At 43.3% G+C, this 20,100-nt stretch overlaps 1 protein-coding gene across 6 annotated transcripts in view; it reads left to right on the top strand.

Annotated features, from left to right (window-relative positions):
* The window catches only part of MAGI2 (membrane associated guanylate kinase, WW and PDZ domain containing 2), a 1,256,398-nt gene that overhangs the window by 1,176,144 nt on the left and 60,154 nt on the right, over positions 1–20,100 (top strand). For 5 of the 6 annotated variants that reach the window (XM_070506114.1, XM_070506099.1, XM_044769320.2 and 2 more), the window contains one exon: positions 14,232–14,370. In XM_070506114.1, the coding sequence (XP_070362215.1) occupies positions 14,232–14,370 (139 nt within the window). Of the gene's footprint in view, positions 1–14,231; positions 14,371–14,974; positions 18,612–20,100 lie in introns of those variants that run through there. The other variant, XM_070506109.1, reaches the window with a different exon arrangement.

The raw sequence follows: 20,100 nt of genomic DNA, 5'->3' as shown, positions 1-20,100 counted from the left end.
CATAAGTTAATCAGCTCCCAATGTAAAAAAAATTTGAATTAAAATTTCACTTCTCAAAGTTAATTTGAATTTTTCTTTGTTTTCTCTAGTTCATAGAGAGTAGGTTTCCTTGTTTGTTTGAAAATTAAATGAGGTAATGCTTCTAACGTGCCTAGAAACTATGCGGCATAAAACTGTGTTCAATAAGTGCTGATTACTATGAAGCGTCAATTTTTTCATCCGGGTGGTTCACAACTGTGTAATAAGCTCTTGGGTAATTAACTGAGAGCTTAGTATAGAGGCAGAAATTTAAATGCACGTATGTAGTAGCTTAAGTGTAAATGTTCACACAGAGAGGTTGAAAATAATTCGAGTCCACTTAGGATGCATAATAGAGTAACATCACTGTAGCTGCCTTTTTCGAAATAATTAATTAGGAAACTCATCAAATAGCAGTAAGTGGTACTCTGGGCTCTGGCTGTGGAGGGTGCCTCATGGATGAGAGTCCCAACTGCAGTCAACTCTCATGACGTCACATCAAATTGCATTTCTTGTCTCCACCCAGTAGTCTATGCATTTCATTGGAGGCAGGAGTCATTTTTCAAGAATTTGGTGAAGGGTAGAGGGAGCAACCTGACTGTGAATCAAGATATAAGTGGGAATGTCTCTTTCTGAAAATGGCTGACTTGCCGTGGGATGTGTGTGGAATTCCGAGAGCCGCCGCAGTCACATTAATCAGACAGTTATTAACCTAAAATGAGTTCAAAAAGTGCCTTGCAAGCTACAATAAACCAGAGGCTTTTTATTCTAGTGATTTAAGAAAGCTTTACATTTTTATTTCCAATTAACCTATCAATAGTGATGTCACTTAAATACTCCTAAGGAATATTATCTCCTCATTATTGCCAGAAAACACGCTGCCCAATTTCATAGCTCAGCTGCTCTCATGCATGGATGGACAATCTGAATTAACAGGAACAGAAACAAGATTTTTAGGCACTCGGCTACAGTCCTAGTTGTAAAATTTAAGTAATTAATATGTGACTTTAAATAGTAAAAGAAAATAAAGTGGATAATGTTTGTTTTGTGCATCAAAATGATAGTGATACAATGCTACTCTAACTTCCTATTTATTCAGTGTTAGCACACCAATAGAAAAATTATTGTAATCCACACACTCATTGCCAGTACAATTGAATATTGTGGCAATGAGTAAAGATTCTCTGGAGAGCTGTCTTAAAATTAAGCTATTTTAAAAAGACTGTATTTTCATTACGACCGAACAAAGATCGTCAACGCTAGAGACACGAGTTTTCCTGCCTTGTATACATACTCCTTGTGCATGTAGGCACAAGGACATCCATTATTCTGTTGATCTGAAACTTCGACACTACAAAAATAACATTTATTCAAGGAGAAAGTAGCTGAAGGAATCAGGGAAGTTCAGACCCATAAAGTACTGACTAGATTTATTCACAATTATAGGGATTCTCATTACAACGTTAATCAGACTTTCCGTCTCATTCTACTCTTGCTTGAATGAACCTGAACTTCAAAGCTATTTGTGACACATGATGATGTGTGTGTTTTTAAACAATATCCCAAAGGTTGATAATAAATCACAAACACTCAACCCTGAACTAAGGAAAAATCTACTATTACGCCTTACTCCCTTCCTCAACAATGCTGAAGCAGCCTCTCGGAGAGTAAGAAGGAGAGTAAGAAGTTCTGCGTTTGAGAATCAGAGAACCTGTGTCTTGTCTTGTTATCTCCACTGATAAGCCGTGTGGCCTTTCACAAATCTTTATTCCTCCCTGAAGCTCAGAGCCCTTGCCTTAAAGTAAGGATAATAGCAACCAGAGATAAAGAGATTAATAAGATGCTCCTTGCCCTCGCTGCCCCCACCCAGGGATGGTTTAGTGGGTGTATTATCAGTAACTGCTTCCTTTATTTACCTTACCCCAAAATCAATCAATCAACCAATCGTTGTCTCTTTTGTTTGATCACTCTACTCTCTCTCGCTCACTCTCTCTCACACACACACACACATCAGTCAGTACTGTGCGACAAAGAATATTGTAGAAGTGTAAAAACGTGATATTTGCCCTCAAGCTGTACACTGGGAAATATATTTATAAATCCCATAGGAATTTATTTCCCAGTGCTTCTCACAGGACTCAGGAAATACAAAAATTAATACGTCTGGCTTCAGCCGGCTATGCCAGCAAAGGGGTCGTCACGCCCAAAAGCAGCGAGGCCTCCACCTTGTGGCTGGGGCTCCTTCAGCTGGCTCCTGGCAGAGCAGTGCCAATTCTAAGCTTCCTTCTCACTGATCGTATTGTTCTTACTTTTAGAGGCTTTTTCACCTGCTTCGTATTGTAACATGTATCCGGGACTTCTGTTAAGCCCTTGTTCTCCCAGAATTCAAGGTTAGCCTTGGCCAAAATGAAGTAGAGAACATTTATCTACTCATAGAAGAAATGTTTATGAAACTCTCACCCTGTGCTAGACACCTTAGTCAACAGAGGAAAAACAAGCGTGAGCGAGACACAGAGCCGCCCTCAAAGCGTCTGACCCCAAAGCCCCTTCTCTCTCAAACCCCCACACCCTCAACCCTCCACTCCCTCCAAGACTCTCCTTCTTCCGTTAATCTTTTTATATCTTACACTGTAATAATTTTTGTCACCACTACAAGTACATTTTTATTATCTACTATTTCTAAGGCAATGTGTTAGCTACTACTACAAGGTACAAAGATACAATCCCTCTTTCTAGGAGCTTATAAATCAGTTGGTGCACAAATGGTGGTGGGGAGGTAAGTACCCAGATAACTAGAATAAGAAGCAGGGTTGCATTAAGTACTGTAAGAGAAGCGTAGCTGAAGTAGAGTGGACCCTGAGAGAAAGGAGGTCAGATCGCCCCAGGCGTGACCAGAGACAGCTTCATGGAGGGTTTGAGTGGCGCCTTGGAGAATGGGCATGATTACAAGATGAGACTGAAGGAGTCAGGGAGAATGGCAAGAAGAACCAGCAGAGGTGGGGGCAAGAGCAAAAATGCAGGGTGAGAGAACTCCATAAAGAGTGGAGGAATGAGAAGCGTGCAGATTAAACCCAGGAGATCGGTGGGGATGAGCTAGGAGGTCAGGGAACAAGGTCCCGGACAGTCTTCACACTGTGTCAGGAGTTCGGATTCTTCTCAAGATGCAGGGGGCAGGAGGTGGATGTTTGAAGAGGAGAGAGACCAAAGCAGGGGTGAGCTTAAAAAGATGATTGTGGCGACCATATAACCCAAAGAAGAGGGAGAAGAGAGAAACAGTGAACGGAGAATGGGGGCCAGAGCAACAGGAAACGACAGGCCACGGCTGGAGGCAGAGTGGAGTAGAACTGATGGAGTTTGGAAGCTGACTAGAGGCAAAGTCAACTCCAAAATCTTTAGCAATTTTAAAAAGCACATTCAACCCAGTAAGCCTGATGCCGCTTATCTTTCTATAATGATATCTTCAGAGACTACCTGTGTAAAGATGAAATATTAAAGCAAAGTTTCCAAAAACAGCTTCTCCAAAATGGGCAAGCTTACCGCCACCTGATCTTTCTGTCTTGTTCTTGAATTATTTCTTAAAGCCTTTGTCTTAGTCTGTTCAGGCTGCTAAAACAAACTTGGATGCCTACAAACTGGGATGCTTACAAACCACAAAAATTTATTTCTCACAGCTCTGGAGACTGGAAGGCCAAGATCAAGGTGCTGCCAATTCAGCGTCTGATGAGGGCCCGCTTCTTGGTCCATAGATGACGTCTTCTAGCTGTGTCCTTACTTGGTGGAAGCGAGCGAGGGCGCTCTCTGCGGTCTCTTTTATAAGGGCACTAATCCCATTCATGACAGCTCTGTCCTCACGTCCCTATTCACCTCTCAAAGGCCCCATCTCCTAATACCACCACCTTGGGGTTAGGATCTCAACATATGAATTTTGGGGAGACTCAAGCATCTAGACCACAGCCTCTTTCATCTGTCGTATTCATTCATCATTTTACAGTCTGTCCCCATCTCACACCCACCCCACCCCAGTGTTGGTTCTTCCTTTGTTCCGCCTCCTCCCAAATTCCTTCTCTTTCCTTCTCTGCCCTATTCTGTGTCTTGGGAGACTATGTCTGCCTCATAGCATCACCCAACCTCTTGTCCTCTAGTTTCCTGTTGGATTTGGCCAATGAGAAGCACTGGCAGGAAATCTGAGGTCAGGAAGAGAGAAAGTGTATTAATTTTCTACTCCTGCTGCAACAAATTAACCCAAACTCAGTGTCTTAACACCATACAAATGTATTATCTTATAGTTCTGGAGGTCAGAATTCTGGACTGGTCTCACTGGGTTAAAGTCAAGTTGTCGTGTCAGCAGGGCTAGTGCCTTCGTCTAGGAGAGAATCCATTTCCTTGCCTTTTCCAGCTTCTGGAACCACCTACATTCCTCAACTTGTAGCCCCATCCTCCATCTTTAACACCAGCAGCAGCGCATCTTCTGTCATCTTGGACCTCTGCTTCTGTCCTTCCATTTTCTCTCTCTCAGACTTTGACGCTTGTGAGTACATTGGGCCCACCCAGGTCATGCAGGATAATCTCCCCATGGTGAGATCCTTAACTTAATCGTATCTGCAAAGCCCCATTTGCCATGTAAGGTAACATATTCATGGATCGCAGGACTAGAGGTGGACTTCTGTTGGGGGGACATGATTCTGTCTGCCACAGAGAGGTTGGGGTACTTCCTACCCCTGTTGCTCTGCACCTTGGCGCTCGAGCCTGACAGCACTCCTCCCTCACAACTACAGCTCTAGTCAACAGCCCCTCTTGCGTTGTTCTAGCTCTCACTAGGCCCCTGGAATTTCCTGTCCTTCCACAGGGTCTATCAGACCAGAGCTGGTAATGGCATCTGCTATACTTATCCTTTGGTGCCTCAACAGCCCTCTTTGGTTTCCTCAACCCTGCCTACTCCTCTGAAATAGTCCCATCGTTCAATTATCTTCAGAATCCCAGCTGCCTGATCCACCCGTCTTGGTATACCTTTTCACACTCTAATTCACACTGCTAACATGTCAGGTCTATTACTGGCACACACACAAAGTAAATGGAAATGCAGAATGCGAGTAGGTTGGCTGGAGGAAAATAAGGAATTGTTATGCTGCGCCAATCCCACAGCCATCGCACAAAGCCTAGTGCTTGCATCTGGAAAAGCAATATATCTGATTAGATAAGAGTGCAGAATAATCATCCCTCATTTTCACTCAATTACACCCAGGGAAGGGAAGTAACAGCCTACATGGAATCCACAACAGAAAGTTTCCCCTTTGATTTCCTCTTGTTTATTTTTCAATCAACTAGGGAAACTGACTTCATGACCTAACAGAAGTGATTTCCGAGCAGCGGGATGAGCTGCTAGCTGAGCTGCCAGTGAGCTTTCTGTTCCTGCTCAGGCGGATAATGTAAGATATTTCCCCAGTCTCCTCTCCTTGCCTGAGCAGTCAAACCAGCATATGAAAATGGAATGGTTGTGGTGATTTTTTCCTTCATAGTAAATATTTCGCTTCAACCAGTTTATTTTTAAAATCTCTTTCTTTGCCTTCATGTTGGTTGCCACCCTTGCAGTTACCCTGTCCTAGCTTAGGGTTTGGGCCATTTGCTGAGCATTCAATGAGATTCTTTTCCTAAGAACTACTTGTCTAAAGTCATAGAATGAAAAATAGCATTAATGTCCTGTAAGAATTCCTAAAAGGCAGTACTCACCAAACCAAAAGGAGATTTTTTTGAGTTTTTAACCTCTCCGTGATGTTTTCAGAAATAGGATTTGCCTCATTTCCCCATTAAATATCCTCAGTAGTTCAGCTACTTCTCTCCTAGATCCAAGCTTACCACTGTTTCATTTTTTTCTCTCATCTACCATTATGGTGATGATGATGGTGATGATGATGGTGATGATGATGACAGTGATGGTGATGATGGTGATAGTGATGATGATGATGGTGATGATGGTGATGGTGATGATGATGATGATGATGATGGTGATGATGGTGATGGTGATGATGGTGATAGTGATGATGATGGTGATAATGATGGTGGTGGTGATGATGATAGTGATGGTGATGATGATAATGATAGTGATGGTGATGATGGTGATGGTGATGATGGTGGTGATGATGATGATGGTGATGATGGTGATGGTGATAGTGATGATGATGGTGATGATGATAGTGATGGTGATGATGATGATGGTGATGATGATTGCTACAATTAAAACTAAAAGACTACATTTGTATAGCTCCAAGTTTACAAGGGACTTACATACACTGTATAGTATTTGATCATGGTCAGGCTTGGTTGACATAAATCATGAAGCCAAATTCAAAATTTTTATAGATTTTGTTTAAATTTGGTTTAAATAATAAGGAGCATAGAATCAAAAAACAGCTTCTGAAATATTCCATCTTTCAATTGTTCATCCACCCATTGCACAAATATATATGGATATTTCTCATGTGGCTGACTCCCTGACTTTGAGAGCTTGCAAAGTAGTGATTGCCAAAGGTTAATGCTTTTAAAGAAATGCGGAGGAAACACACCCAACCCAGACTGGCAGGATCACGGAAGGCTTCCTGGATGTGGTCCTATCTGAGGTTTGTCCTAAGGGAAGAGTAGGATTCAGCTATTTGAAGGCTGGAGGGCAGATTCTAGACAAAGGGAACAGCATGTGCAAAGGCCCAGAAAGAGAAACACTTTAGAATAGTGGGAAGAGATTACCCAGAGAGCATGCACAGAGCAGGGGAGCAGAGGAGGGGAGGTCTTGAAGAATGGACCATCAACACCAATAAAAAGCCCTAGTAGAGTAAGGAGACTTAGAAAGAAGCAATCTAGTAAAATTGTCTGTATGAGATTAGTGCTGTATTTGACAAGGAGAAAAGGAAGGTTTGGTGAGAAACATACCAAATTGTCATTTGGAGTTGACTTCCACAACTGGGCACTGCATCATCTTTAAATTTCACATACATTTCCATGTTTTAATGGAGAGGATTTTAAAAGCAAGAATGAGAAATGGAGGCTCCTGGATGGAGAGGTCCCCGTGAATCTCCCCCAAAGCTGGCCCCCTGATTTGAGTGACCAGCCAAGGCACCACCCCTGCCATGGGGTAGTATGCCTACATCAAAGACTGAACACTTTTTGAGCTGCGACTAAATCTTTTCTAAAAGGTGAATACACAAATAGTAAAAATGTAGAATAAGGTACCTCACCCACATCAAATGATAACCCATCAGAATTCTGCAGCAGCCCATCACCTCTTATGACCTACTTGTTCCCCTCACTATCATGAGTCTTCTAAGCAGGTATCTGCTCAAGCATAACTTTGGTTAAGGACTTTGCATGTCCATAAGGGCTATTTCCCGCTTCCATGTAGATGAAGTTTCCTGACAGATGTTGGGATGTTTTCTTTTTAAGTGATTACTGTCCAGAACAAGTACAAAGAGTCTCAGACAGTTTTCAACATATACATTAATTGAGGCAAATAAAATTCACAGAGTTTGAGTGCTCTCACACATGTGTTTTGATTTCCATTTGGGTTAGAAGTTTCCTCTGGAGAAACCTGCTGATTTGATGGGCTTCTGTGCCTTGCTGAGGCAATCGTGCACAAGGGTTTATAACAAAAGCCAGGTCCTATAACAGGAGCCTGGATCCCATTTAATTCCATCAGAATTCTAAAGGAAGAAATGGGAAGGTTAGCCAAAACACCCAGTGCAACCTCTTGGAAAATGTCTTTACTGTAATGATTACTAACTTATATCTAACAAAGGTTAATTGTGAAAACAGCCATTACATATTAAAGGTCACCATCAAGTTGAAAATCAGCATGTGCTTTGCTCCAGCTGGGCCACTAGGACCCAGGTGTCCTGTGGTTGGAGCACCTAATGATGATGTCTGTAGCAGGCAGCAGCCAAGACCCTAATTCTGATTATTTTTCCTGACACTTTACAATTTCATTCAGACTCAGCCTCCCTTTCTCTTTCTCCCAATCCTTTAGCATTTGTTTCCCATAACTTTACTGTCTCTAACAATTTCTGTAGGTCACCATCACTGAAACCTCATTTGGTCTCCTGAAAGTGCTATTGAAATTGATTTGGTTTGGCTGGATGTGCCTAAGGCAGTATTTCAAGAAAGCTTTAAGGTATGCCAAGGTGCACTGAAGCTGAACTTACTATGTCGTGAGAATAAAGACGCCTCCTGTAACTGCAAAGCAAACCTAACATTCATTTACTCAACTGGGACTAACCAAGGGTCTCCTTGTCAGGAATTGTATAGATGACACAAAGACAATAGGTATGTTCTCTGCCCATTGGAGGTCTAGAGTCTGCAAGAGAAACCAGCCTATAAGTGAAGAAACTAATGGAGCTAACCTGTGACCTCAGATCATTAGCCATGAAAAGGGTCCACAGCTGAGTCGTCTATGAAATAAGGAATACAGATATCCATTGTTTGTTGGTATAAAATTCTAGGTAAGCTCAATTCCTCACACCTAATTATAATTTAGGACCATTTCAGTTGCCTATAGTCATGTGAAATAGGTTCTTGTGGTGCGATAGCAATATGAGGAGAAGTGACTGATTACAACCAGCTGAGCATGTTTGTGAGCTGGCCAACCAAGTCTTAAGCAGGATCTCCCATGATTCAGGGCTAAAGTAAGCCCAGGATTCATCTGGTTCTGATAAAGATTTCATTGAACCAAATCCAATACTTTCTATATGACATGGCTACAAAGACGATACAGTACAGAGTTTACACTTTTTTCTTACAACTTGAATTACTAACCACTGTCGACGAAAATAATCCATAACCAATTTATAAATGAAAATTTGGGTGAGTTTATTCTGAGCTAAAATCTGAGCACCATGGCCCGGGGCCTTTCTTCCCAAAGGAAGAAAGGGCACCAAAGAAGTGGGGTGCACAGGGTGGTTATATACCCCCTTCCAGGACATTTCACATATGATTGAAATGTCCCTCCCACAATAGTCACAAGATTGTGCTTTCGGCACAGCGCTTGATGGACACAGCAGGTAGTGGGTCTGCTATCTTGGTGGGCGTAGCAGGAGGCAAGTCTATTGTCTCAAGCTGGGTGGTCACAGGTGAGCGCAGCAATCAGTTCCTAGCCTAAGGAAAGATGCTTAATCCTTAAGGAAATGCCAACGTTGGGAGGGGAAGGGAAGTTGCACCTTTATCTCAAAGGCCTTTGTTGTTTCCACAGGGAATATCTAAAGCAGATATACAATGCATGCTCAACGGCCATGGTCAGGCCCTTTTGGAAAAACAAGGTCAGGCCGAATTAGGTTTACACCAAATGGCTTCCTCATATACTCCAATATATCCTATTGCTTGCCATTTTTTTTTTTTTAAGATTTTATTTTTTTCCTTTTTCTCCCCAAAGCCCCCCGGGACATAGTTGTATATTCTTCGTTGTGGGTCCTTCTAGCTGTGGCACGTGGGACGCTACCTCAGCGTGGTTTGATGAGCAGTGCCATGTCCACGCCCAGGATTTGAACCAACGAAACACTGGGCCGCCTGCAGCAGAGCGCGCGAACCTAACCACTCGGCCATGGGGCCAGCCCCCTATTGCTTGCCATTTTTATTTGTCACCACCTAAGAAATATTGAAACTTTTACCTTCACTTGGCTTGGCCTTCCCATAAGAAGGGAAAACGTTTTACCTACAGAGCCCCAAAGGAGTTCAAGTATTCGGTAATAGTCGTGTTAAAGAAAAACCTGGCACAATGTCTGAGCAGAAATATATAAGTAGAAATGCTGACATTGTTAGGCCATGCCAAGAGGTGGCCTTATCGCAGTCCGCCTTGCCCCTAAGACATTGCTGCAAGCTTGTTAGTTGCCCCAAGGGGACCAGAGATAAAAGTATTTCGTCCATAGGAAAAAAATGAACGCCTAGAATTCATCTAAAGTCCTTTGGTTAGTTTCCTGGATTTGACATCTCCTTGACCTGCACAAAGCAACACACACACATTCCTGAACTGTGGGTCTCAGTCTCTCTCTGTCTCCCTCTTTTCCCTCCTCCCCCATCTCTCTCTCTCATTCTAATAGAACTTGGCATTTTAAAGATTCTCTAAGAACAAGTGCAGAAGATCTTTAAAGTTTCATTTTGGTAGCGTAGCTCAGTTGAAGATAGCTCTGTGATGGAAAGTTTGGAAAGAGAAAGACTATATGAGAGTCACGGCTGGTCTTTTTTCCCTCATCCCCAAAAGGCTGCAAATTTTCCATGGGTTTTCTCAGATTAATTCCCAGCTGATTCACATGTGGTGTAGGAAAGTGATGCTGCTCAGCTCCGCCCGCTGGCAGCCACAGCGAAGTCAGACGAGGTCAGAACCTCCTCTCTTTCTGTGACGAATCCATCTTCTCCTACATCCAGAGGCTAAAGGGATGAAGGTGAAAGGACTCACATCCCAATCTTATTTAGGGAGTTCCATTTAAAATGACTACACGTAATACTGATAGTGGAATGGAAATGAAAAATGAAACCTCTTTACAGTTTGTCATTTTACAAGAAGAGATAGGAGTCCTGAGGCTGGAACTGGCCTGAGTTTGTTACCACTGACACTAGGCCCAAATGAGTGGGCCCGCTTTTGCAGTCTGCCCAGGATACCTGGTAAGATTCAGAGTCTATGACAGTGGCAGCATTCCCATCTCATTAACTGACCAGCACCCCCTCCCCAAAATTTTTTTTCTGAATTTGGTAAGATCTGGACTATTCCCAAACTTCCGTTGCTCCCGATGAGGGAGGAAATCAGCAGGCTGCCTTGATGGGTACCCTGGAATGGGGAAGGGCCTGGAGAAGGAGGAAAGTTCAGACGAGGGGCTAAGGACCCTCGATTCAGCCGGCATCAGACTTACATACATAGAAAGGGGGCCCTACGTAGAAAGCTAAAATTGTGGAAATCTGCCAGGCCAAGAGGTCAGCTCAAGCTCCTGGGAACTCAATAAAAACCACATTCCCAACTCTCCCTGATGCCCCATTCCCGAGACTCCGCACAGGAGACGTCAGCCCGGCCCCTGTGCAGCCCTGGAACCCTTTTGAGCCGCCCACCCAGTCTTCAACGGGCCACTTCTCTTTCCACGTGAATCTTTTCTCCCGTAATTCTCATGAGCTCTTAGTAGGGAAAAGAGAAAACGAGAAATACACAAGAAAATGGAAACCTCACACTTTCCGAGCCTCATCATCATGAAGGATGTGACCAGAGTGCAAAGGACGTGACTCTTTCTATCACACCTCAAGACTGCTTTCACCCGCCACATGATCCTTGCCGAAATGCCAGTCTTGAGACAGAGGTGTCCTCAGGTGATGATGGCTGTTGAGTTTTCATTTTTGGGGGGAGAGCGCTTATAACCCCCTCTCCCGTGGTTCTCACAATGAGCCGTGTGGAAATGCTTCGTTCACTTGCAAGGAGCTACAGTGCATCCCATACAAGATATCCAGTCACATGGGACCTGGTCCCTGCCCTCATTTGCCCCATCATTTCTTTCCCACAGCCTCACAGTTTCTCAATTGGATGAACAAATGTGACAACCTCACAATTTCAGCTTCCTTCTTCAGTCTCCCACTTTCTCTCCAGTCCACTCTCCATACTGATGTCTCAGGGAGATTTCTAAATACCACTCTGCTTCCCTGGGCAGCGTCCGTTCCGTCTAAAATTTTCAGTGCCTCGCTGTTACTGCCTTTAAAGTAAAGCCCGAACTCCTGAGCAGCAGAATAAACTAGTGGCAGTTCCCCAAACATATAGCATGCTCTCAAATCTCAGACTCTTTGCATATGCTGGTCTCTCTAACTAGAATGCTCTTCCTCCTCCGTTACCTAAGGAACTCCTATGGATACTTCAAAACTCAGTTGAAATGTCGCCACCTCCAGGAAGCTCTCCCTGGCTACCAGTCCCACCCATCCTAAGTTAGATGCCTCTTCTTTCTGTTCCCTTAGCATTTTGTGAATGCCTCTGTCATAGCAAAGATATATGGAATAGTAATTGTCTTATTTACCCACTTTCTCTCCAACTAGACTAAGAACTCGTTGTAAATAGAAACTATACCATTTATCTCTGTATCTTATCTCCCCAGTAGAGTGTCTAGCACTTAATAGATGCTCAGAAGTTGTTTGATGAGTGAAGAAGCTCAAAGTCTAGGAGGGAAGACAGAGAAGCATAGCTCTGAAATGAGGTGAGATAAATACTTAGGTAGAATTAGAGAAGTGGTGATTAGATTAGGGGTATGGTGATGAGTGAACAGAGGGACAGGGCACTTCTGCCTGAGAAGAAGGCAGGGTCTAGGAAGAAAGATGTCCTGGGGAGAAGAGGCGTGGGCTGGCCTTGAGGAAGACTGGGAGAGCACCAGGCCTGTGGGAAGAAGACAACGAGAACAGTGGCATGTGGAAGATATTGGTGGGAAGGTGACAGGAGAGTACTGGAACAATCCAGAGCAAGGTGTGAATTGAGCTAGGAGCCCAGCACAACCCCAGGTTTCTGGCCTGGGTGAGTGGCGGTGCTATTAAGCAGGATTAGGAATTAAGAGGAAAAACTGCCTTGGGAGAAAGATGGAAAGCCCAGTCTGCTGGTGTTGAGTTGGAGTTGCCCGTTGGACATCTCCAACAATTGTTCAGTAATCAATTGGATATGCGTCTGAAGCTCAGAAGAGAGTCTAGCCAGGAATGAAGAGTCTCTCTTTTATAACAACTTCACTGGAACTTTTGTTTTTCTTCTACAATTTAATACTGTGCCGTGAGGTGTCAGTCATGGGTGGGACTCCTGGGAGAGGAATAATTGGTCCCACTTCTGCCACACACTTGGATATGTGGCCTCCAGCAAGCTACTCAACTTCAGGCTGTGCCTGTTGCCTCATGGGAAACGAGACAGTTAAGGAGACCAGAAGAAAAATGTTGCAAACATTGGTCCTAAAACAAATTAGTTTAGTCCTATCTTTCGGGTTTCTTCTGTGGAATGTGGAAGTCATGCCAGTGAAGCCAACTTCTTCCATGGCCCCAAACCATACTTCCAAAGGCCACTGAGTACACAAAGGGGGAGTCTTGACCTTCCTTACATTGGAATCCGTTTTAGGGAGAGATGTCACTTCCTTGCTACAATAAACACCTCTTTGTTCTTCCCCCCACTTCAGGCAAAGGGTCTTATTTTAATGCCCTCTCACCATTGTGATGGCAACTTTTTGTTCCTATTCTTGCCTAGCCTGCATCACCCGCCTCGATAATGCTTTCCTGCAGAGAGTTTATTTGCAATTCTGTCTGCATTATAGAGTTTAGGCTGAGATCTGCTTTGTTTGAGAGACCCAACCAAAATAGCCTTTTTGCAAAGCAACTCATTGTGCTTTTCCTGGCTAATTTATCTTAAATGACTTGAGCTGAAATGAAACATATTTTAACTCAAAGGTTCATGACAGTAATGGTACTGTGGGAGTTACATGATGTGCTCATGGTTGAGCCTCTTTTATTCCAAATATCTATTCACAAAGGCTAAATGGGAATTGCTTATGGAACCCAGCATTTCTGACAATTCAAGAGGGATTGGTATTTAACCAAACAGCTTCTGGCAATCAGGTATGAGCATGGCAAAGATTTAGCAAGGGCATTACTCATGTGTGGAGAATGGAGGATTTCATTTTTAACTCAAAGACTGTGATAGAAAACTCATCATCAAACTTGAATATCAACCAACCACTATTTACAAAGAGGCAATATCACAACAACGCCCAGGGAAATTTAAATGATGCATAACAAAAATTCTCAGTGAAGCCCAAAAACCAATCATTCCATCCAACACGCTGAATTGGAGTGCGCTACTCCCAAAGCTGGCACTGTGTTCAGTGAAAAGGCCTTGAAACAGTTACTTCTTGATTCCAAGCAAAGGTGCCAGCTTATTTAGAATTGTAGTATCTAATATATTCCCTAACTTTTGTTTTTTAAAAAAAAGGCTAAGTAGTTTAACTATAGCCTCCGCCATATTGGGTAAATATAAGTGACATGTCAGCATAACCTCCATGGTCTGATTTTTAATTTCTGTGAAGTTTGGTGGTCAGATTCAGGCTAGCCTCTCCCAAGAAGCAGCAGGCTGCGACCACATCACTCAGATGCTCCCTGGAAGCTGGTAATCTACAGATGCTTTTCTAACCTGCTCGAAATGCAACCTGCGTTAAACCATCTTTGGTTGACAATGCTTCTTTCATTAACAGGTCGGAGATCAAATCATTGAAATCAATGGGGAGAGCACAAGAGACATGACGCACGCCAGAGCCATAGAACTCATCAAATCAGGGGGAAGAAGAGTAAGGCTGCTGCTGAAGCGCGGGACGGGGCAGGTCCCGGAGTATGGTGCGTGTCACGTTTTGATTCCCCTTTTTTCTCTTTTCTCTGAGTACTGTAAATGCCTATGCTTATTTATAAAACTACATCAGTTCTCTAATTCTACCTAAGTATATATTTAGTGATCAGTAGGTGTATATATACATATGTGTATGTAAGCATCAGGTTTATATGTGTGTGAGCTCTTTCTTTTGCTCCCTTCGCTAGGAAATGTTTAAAACAGCAAATGTAGGGCCTTTGCAGGGCATCTCTGAGCGTGCTGGGAGATCCAGCCACACTTATATATTCAGACTTTTGTCGTTGGACTGATAGCCCTCTGTTCATTTGAGTCCACAGTAATTTATCAATTATTTCCTAAAATGGCTCTTGCATCAGACCGCCCTGTAGGATGCGGAACTGGGGTTGAGGAGACAAGCAAGAACAAATCTTCAGGACGTGAAGACCAAAACGTATACTTGGGTTCCTGCAATGGTTGCATGCTTTGGCGTTTTGGGGTATTCCAAAAAAATCACTGTGATGTTGGCTCTCTAGCTGCTTCTGAGAAAGGCTTTCAAGTGCATTTTAATTCATAGATTTACCTTCAAAAAGCTTTATTGGTGTTATTTCCCAACAGCCCATTTAAGGCCCCACTGACAGCTTGACTCCAGCATGTCAGAAACTGGCGGGTGGTCATTCCATGAAAAGAATCGAAACCCGAGCTGGTCTTTAATTGATCTCAGGGAGCGACAGAGAGACTGACACAGACCGACAGACATCAGTGAAGAGCAGTGCGGAGAATACCCATCCAGACTAGGGAAATGGGATCTAACTGCTGACGGAATAATTGCTCAAATTGTTGCTCTAGCTGACATTGACTCATTTTCACCCCTTCATTCCCTAGCCAAAAACAAAATAAAAAATTCTAAATTGTACTTTTCTCTCTCACATTATGCTTTTTGCGTAAGTTACTTAATAATTGACTGAACACTTCCTTATTTAATGGGGCAGTACAGTCCTGATTTCAGGCTGAAATACCTGCCTTCAAAGGCCCTTAAATACTTCGTTTTTCCCAGGTCTTGAACGTCCCAAAGCCTGCAAAAAGAGCTGGCAAGTCCTCCCATTAAGAGCCAGGAAGCACTGAAAAGTTTCTGTGGTACTGGCTGTATGCCCAAGGAAATATTTCATCCCAGATTCCCACCCTTAATGCTTGGACCTAATAAAATATTTTAAAATATTAATATTAGCAATAAGCACAGGCCCGATCTTGTTAAACGGCACTGGCAGTAATCCGTTGTAAAGAATCTGAACTCGTGGAATAGAATAACTTCCTACACACACCCTAGAGCGCTGAGTGACTCAGTAACACCAACCTGACCTGGAGCTTCTATCACTTCTGGAAAATACCTCATTTTAAAGGCCGTCTTTCACTCCCTGGCAACTGTTGTCTATACCAAGGGATGTTCATAGAGTTAACATTGTTCTGACAAGCTAATCTTTAAAAGTTAACCTGAACAACATGGCTGCCCTGAGCTTTCTATTCTTTTGTAGAATCATTATTCAGTCCATACTTCCAGCACCCACCACGCCGGCTGCTTGCCCATGGGAACCAGTTAGAACAGTACTCCTGACCAGCCTGGGCATAACTCAAGCTGTAATGCCTAAGTATGAAGCTGCCTCAGACCATCTTTAAGAAAAAATAAAGACATGTTTTTGAACAAGACAAAAATTCAAGACCATGTCAAAATTATCTCATTAATTCTTAGCATCCAAAAATATCTAGATAAGGCTTAATTCTAAAATTAACCAACACAGAGAGTTCACTAAATATCTGGGCAGATTTTTGAGGGGCCAAGCATCAACAGTATTAACTCTAGCAGCATTGCAGGACTTCTTCTAAATTTATTCTCAAATGTAACATTAAATCATACTTGCTGGTAATGTTAGAGCTTGTCAGCTACTTTTGATGTTAGATTGACACGGATTTTGACTGTAAAATTACTTTAGAGATTATGTCACAAAAGAACAAATTTAATAGAGTAGAGCAATCTCTTTCAGGGAAGCAAAGGAATAATCATAAATGAAATAAACATTAGTTCTTCAGGAAAATCTAAACTGAAAGATGCATGGTTATGCATGAAAAACCAAGAAGGTTAGGGATCAGACTAGCATCTTTGAGGATAGTGCTGTCAAATGATATTTCTGGAATCTCATAGGCATTAAAGAGGAGGGTGTTTCAGGGGTCCCCAAGACCTCCCCACATGCAGAAATTTGCTAGAAGGACTCCTGGAGCACAGAACAAACATAGTTGTACTCACAGCTAAGATTTATGACTGATGTAGTAAGGATGCATACTGGGATCATAAGAGGGAAAAGCACAGGCAGAGTCTGGAGGAATCCATGTGCAGCTTCCTTGTGCTCCCTCCCTCTCTCTCCCGTGAGGGGTCACCCAGAGGGCACTCTTGGCCCGGCAACAAGAATACAGCATCATGTGTGATGGTGCTGCCCGGAGATGTTCATTAGAGACTCAGTGCCCAAGGTTTGTACTGGGGGCTGGCCATGCAGGCACCCTCTGCCTAGCATGCTTCAAAATTCCAGACTCCCATAAGAAAGGCAGGTGTTTGGTATAAACCACATTGTTTGTACAAACAGTTGAGGCACAGTGAGCCACGCTTGTCATTTAGGGAACGGTTTGTATTAATATAGGGGGCAATTTACCAGTCACAGTCCAGATGCCACCAATGGCCAACCTTGAAAGCAGGCCTTTCTAAGGACAGCAGTCACAAGCCTGCCACATGCTCTTTCCTGCACCAGGAGCAAGCCAGAGAAGCGCCACGTTCACGGACTATAAAAATGACCCCAGTGTAAAAGGAATGCCCACAGCTAGGGAACATCATAATTCCTCCAGCATCAGTTAAACAGACTACATCATGAAAGGGAATTTTTTGTCCAAGATAAACTTGAGTATATTTTACTAAAATTAGCAAGAGGGAGGAGGGTAACAAAAAAAAAAAAATAACACAGCAAAAGAAAACATTGAGTTTACCAGTAGATACAACCAAGAATATAATCCACTTTGTCCAAATGCACCGTAATCACAGGAAAACTGAATTTTCTGTCAACTATCAGTTTAATCCTGTGTTTGTCGCCTTTTAAGATCCTAAATTTGCATAAAATCCATCCTTAAGAGATTGTGAAAGGGGTTATCAGAATCCACAGGAGACGTAAGCTGACAGGGAGCTGTTCAGACTTGACCCGGCGGGGAGAGCGGACTGTAAAGACGAGGAGACAGAGACCCCACAGTGTGAGGAAGGGTTTCAGGTGACAGTCACCTGCCCTCTGTCTGATAGCCCCAGAATTCGGAATTCAGAAGCAAGGCCCTTATCTGGACTTTTGGCCATATCAAGGGAAAGCTGATATCAGTCAGGAGAAATAGGAAACTCTCGCTCTGGGTTCTTAAGATGATCTGTGTCAGAGAGATAAGCGCAGATACAATTGCAAGAAAAAAATACCGGTGGTAATCTGTCGGATTGTTGACTAAACAAAATCAGTGTGAACACAAGCAAGCTGAGGAAAGGAATAAATACCCTCAAATATGCCACCCGTAATTACCAGGAGACTAATCGTCAGAGACACCTTGGCCAGTTCAGAGGCATAAATCAACAGATGCAGCCAGGAAGGAGTGGCTGTGCACAGAGGCTGTCACAGCTGCCAGGGGCGTGGGAAGGTGATAAGGAGTCTGAAGGAGAAGGTGCTTTTGCAGTTGAGTCCTTGAAAGAGCAGCTCAGGAGATAGACACTTCGACTCTACTCCAGTCCTCAGGATAAGAACTTGTTGATCACAGACTCAGCAGAAAGCATGAGCTGACACGCGGCTCAGCAACAGGCAGGAATAAGGACACGTCACTCACCCGTCCTGAGAAAGGAATCAAAAGATGATGCCTCGAAAGTAGGGCTCTCCTTAACACTGGTTGTTGCTGTTCGTATTAAATCTAAAAGGTTGAGAGAAAAGAAAGCATGCATGATGGTCTTAAAGCTGCACAGGAATAAATTATACAAATCAGCGCCCTGCCTTAGTGGACAGGTGTCCCTCATTAGCATTCGGGGAGCACAATGTGAACACAGCCTGATTTACACTCTGAGCTACAGAGCCAGGGTGGGTAGGTAGAGGCGCCATGGCGTGACACAATTCCCCACATGCGCACTTCAGCCCAACTCGGAGCCTTCCCCTGGGTATACTTGCTGCTCAAATCTGACCAAAATAAAGCTAAACAGAAGTATGCCTTCCAAGCCTGGCAGGTGGTCTGGCCTGTTTATTCTCTTACAGAGCGACAGGGCAGGCCTTTATGCCTAGAACGCTAAAGGCAGTCCAGCTGTAAAGGGGAGTCTTGCGGTCCTAGGGGACCAGGCAGGGTTATAAGGATTCTCAGAATGCCAATGGCCCAAGGGCAACTGACAGCCAGTGCCCACACAAAGGGAAAGAAATAGCCAACCGTGAATTAGACTCTGCCCACACTTCCATCTTCAAAGTTAATTGTGTCTTTAATAGGTTTTGACCTGATTACAGGTCTTTGGTAAATAAAATTGTTTACATTTTGTAAGTATAATAAAACTGCGTCATGTAAATAGAGAAAAGATCTGTGTGAGCCAATGATTACAGCTAGAGAAACGAATGGGCCAAATAGTTGTTTAGTTAAAGATCTTCCTTTAAGCAGTAAATAAAAATTATTTCCAAGGATCCTACCAGAGCGCTACTGAAGCAGTCCTGGTCCCTCCTGATATCGCAGTAGGCAATGTTGACTGTTTATCCTTCTTTAAGAGTACACATGGACAAGTAAATGTTATCGGCATACCCTTATAATCTCGTCTTACAATTATTTTCTCAACAATTCCTTCCTTCCCTCTAATCATACAAAGATCACACAAAGATGAACTCCAGAGATTGCACCCCTCCCAAATATTCCATGTGAGACAAACCCTGTAATCAATATCATTAGGTAATATCCTGACTATGTCCTCCACCAAACCAGGATTTTCTGAGCACCCACTATGTGCAAGCACGTTGCAGGCATGGAAGGTGAGGTACAGTCCCGGCCCTCAGGGAACTGATGATCTAGGAATGAGGATGCGTGTAACCAGAGATCCTAGCAGGGCGGTGACTCATCCACAGGTCTCAAAGGATCGCCCTAGTGGAAAAATTTAAGTAGGTTTTATGAATTGTTTGTGGAATTTAATAAGCACTTCTGGAGCATTAAGGATCCTTGAAAAGCACTTGGATTCTTTGGTTTATTAAGCATTTCCTTTATAAGATTTATACTAATAATTTGTGCTTTTTCTGAAGAAAAGACTTGCTAAGGATGGGTAAATCTCTGCCAAGAACTTGTCTGAATTATTCTAAATTCCGAGTTAGTGAGCCAAAACTTCATCTAGTAAATTTGTTCATCCTTGCTCTTTCCCTCCTGTGGCTCAGCCTCAGGAGCCTGGAGCATGGTGACCTCACACCCTGAGGCTCGGTGGGTGCGCAGCTGTGCCCCCACCATAAAAGACGAGGAAAGTCTCCCTTCCCTTGGCTGCTTCCCCAGAGACCACGTTTATGGGCGTTTTAAGTGGTTTCATAGCCTTTGCACTAATTCACCTGCATTTTTAATAGGGCAAAAGGCGGCTTACTTCAATCATAAATTCTGAAATTTAATTTCAGCTTCTGACATTCATGGTTGAGTGTGTCTTCCTTTTCCATGAGAGTTTCCACAAATCACTCCAGTGC

This window comes from Equus asinus, chromosome 1 (genome assembly GCF_041296235.1).
Source record: "Equus asinus isolate D_3611 breed Donkey chromosome 1, EquAss-T2T_v2, whole genome shotgun sequence".
NCBI lineage: Eukaryota > Metazoa > Chordata > Mammalia > Perissodactyla > Equidae > Equus > Equus asinus.
This window is presented reverse-complemented; position numbering and strand designations above follow the sequence as displayed.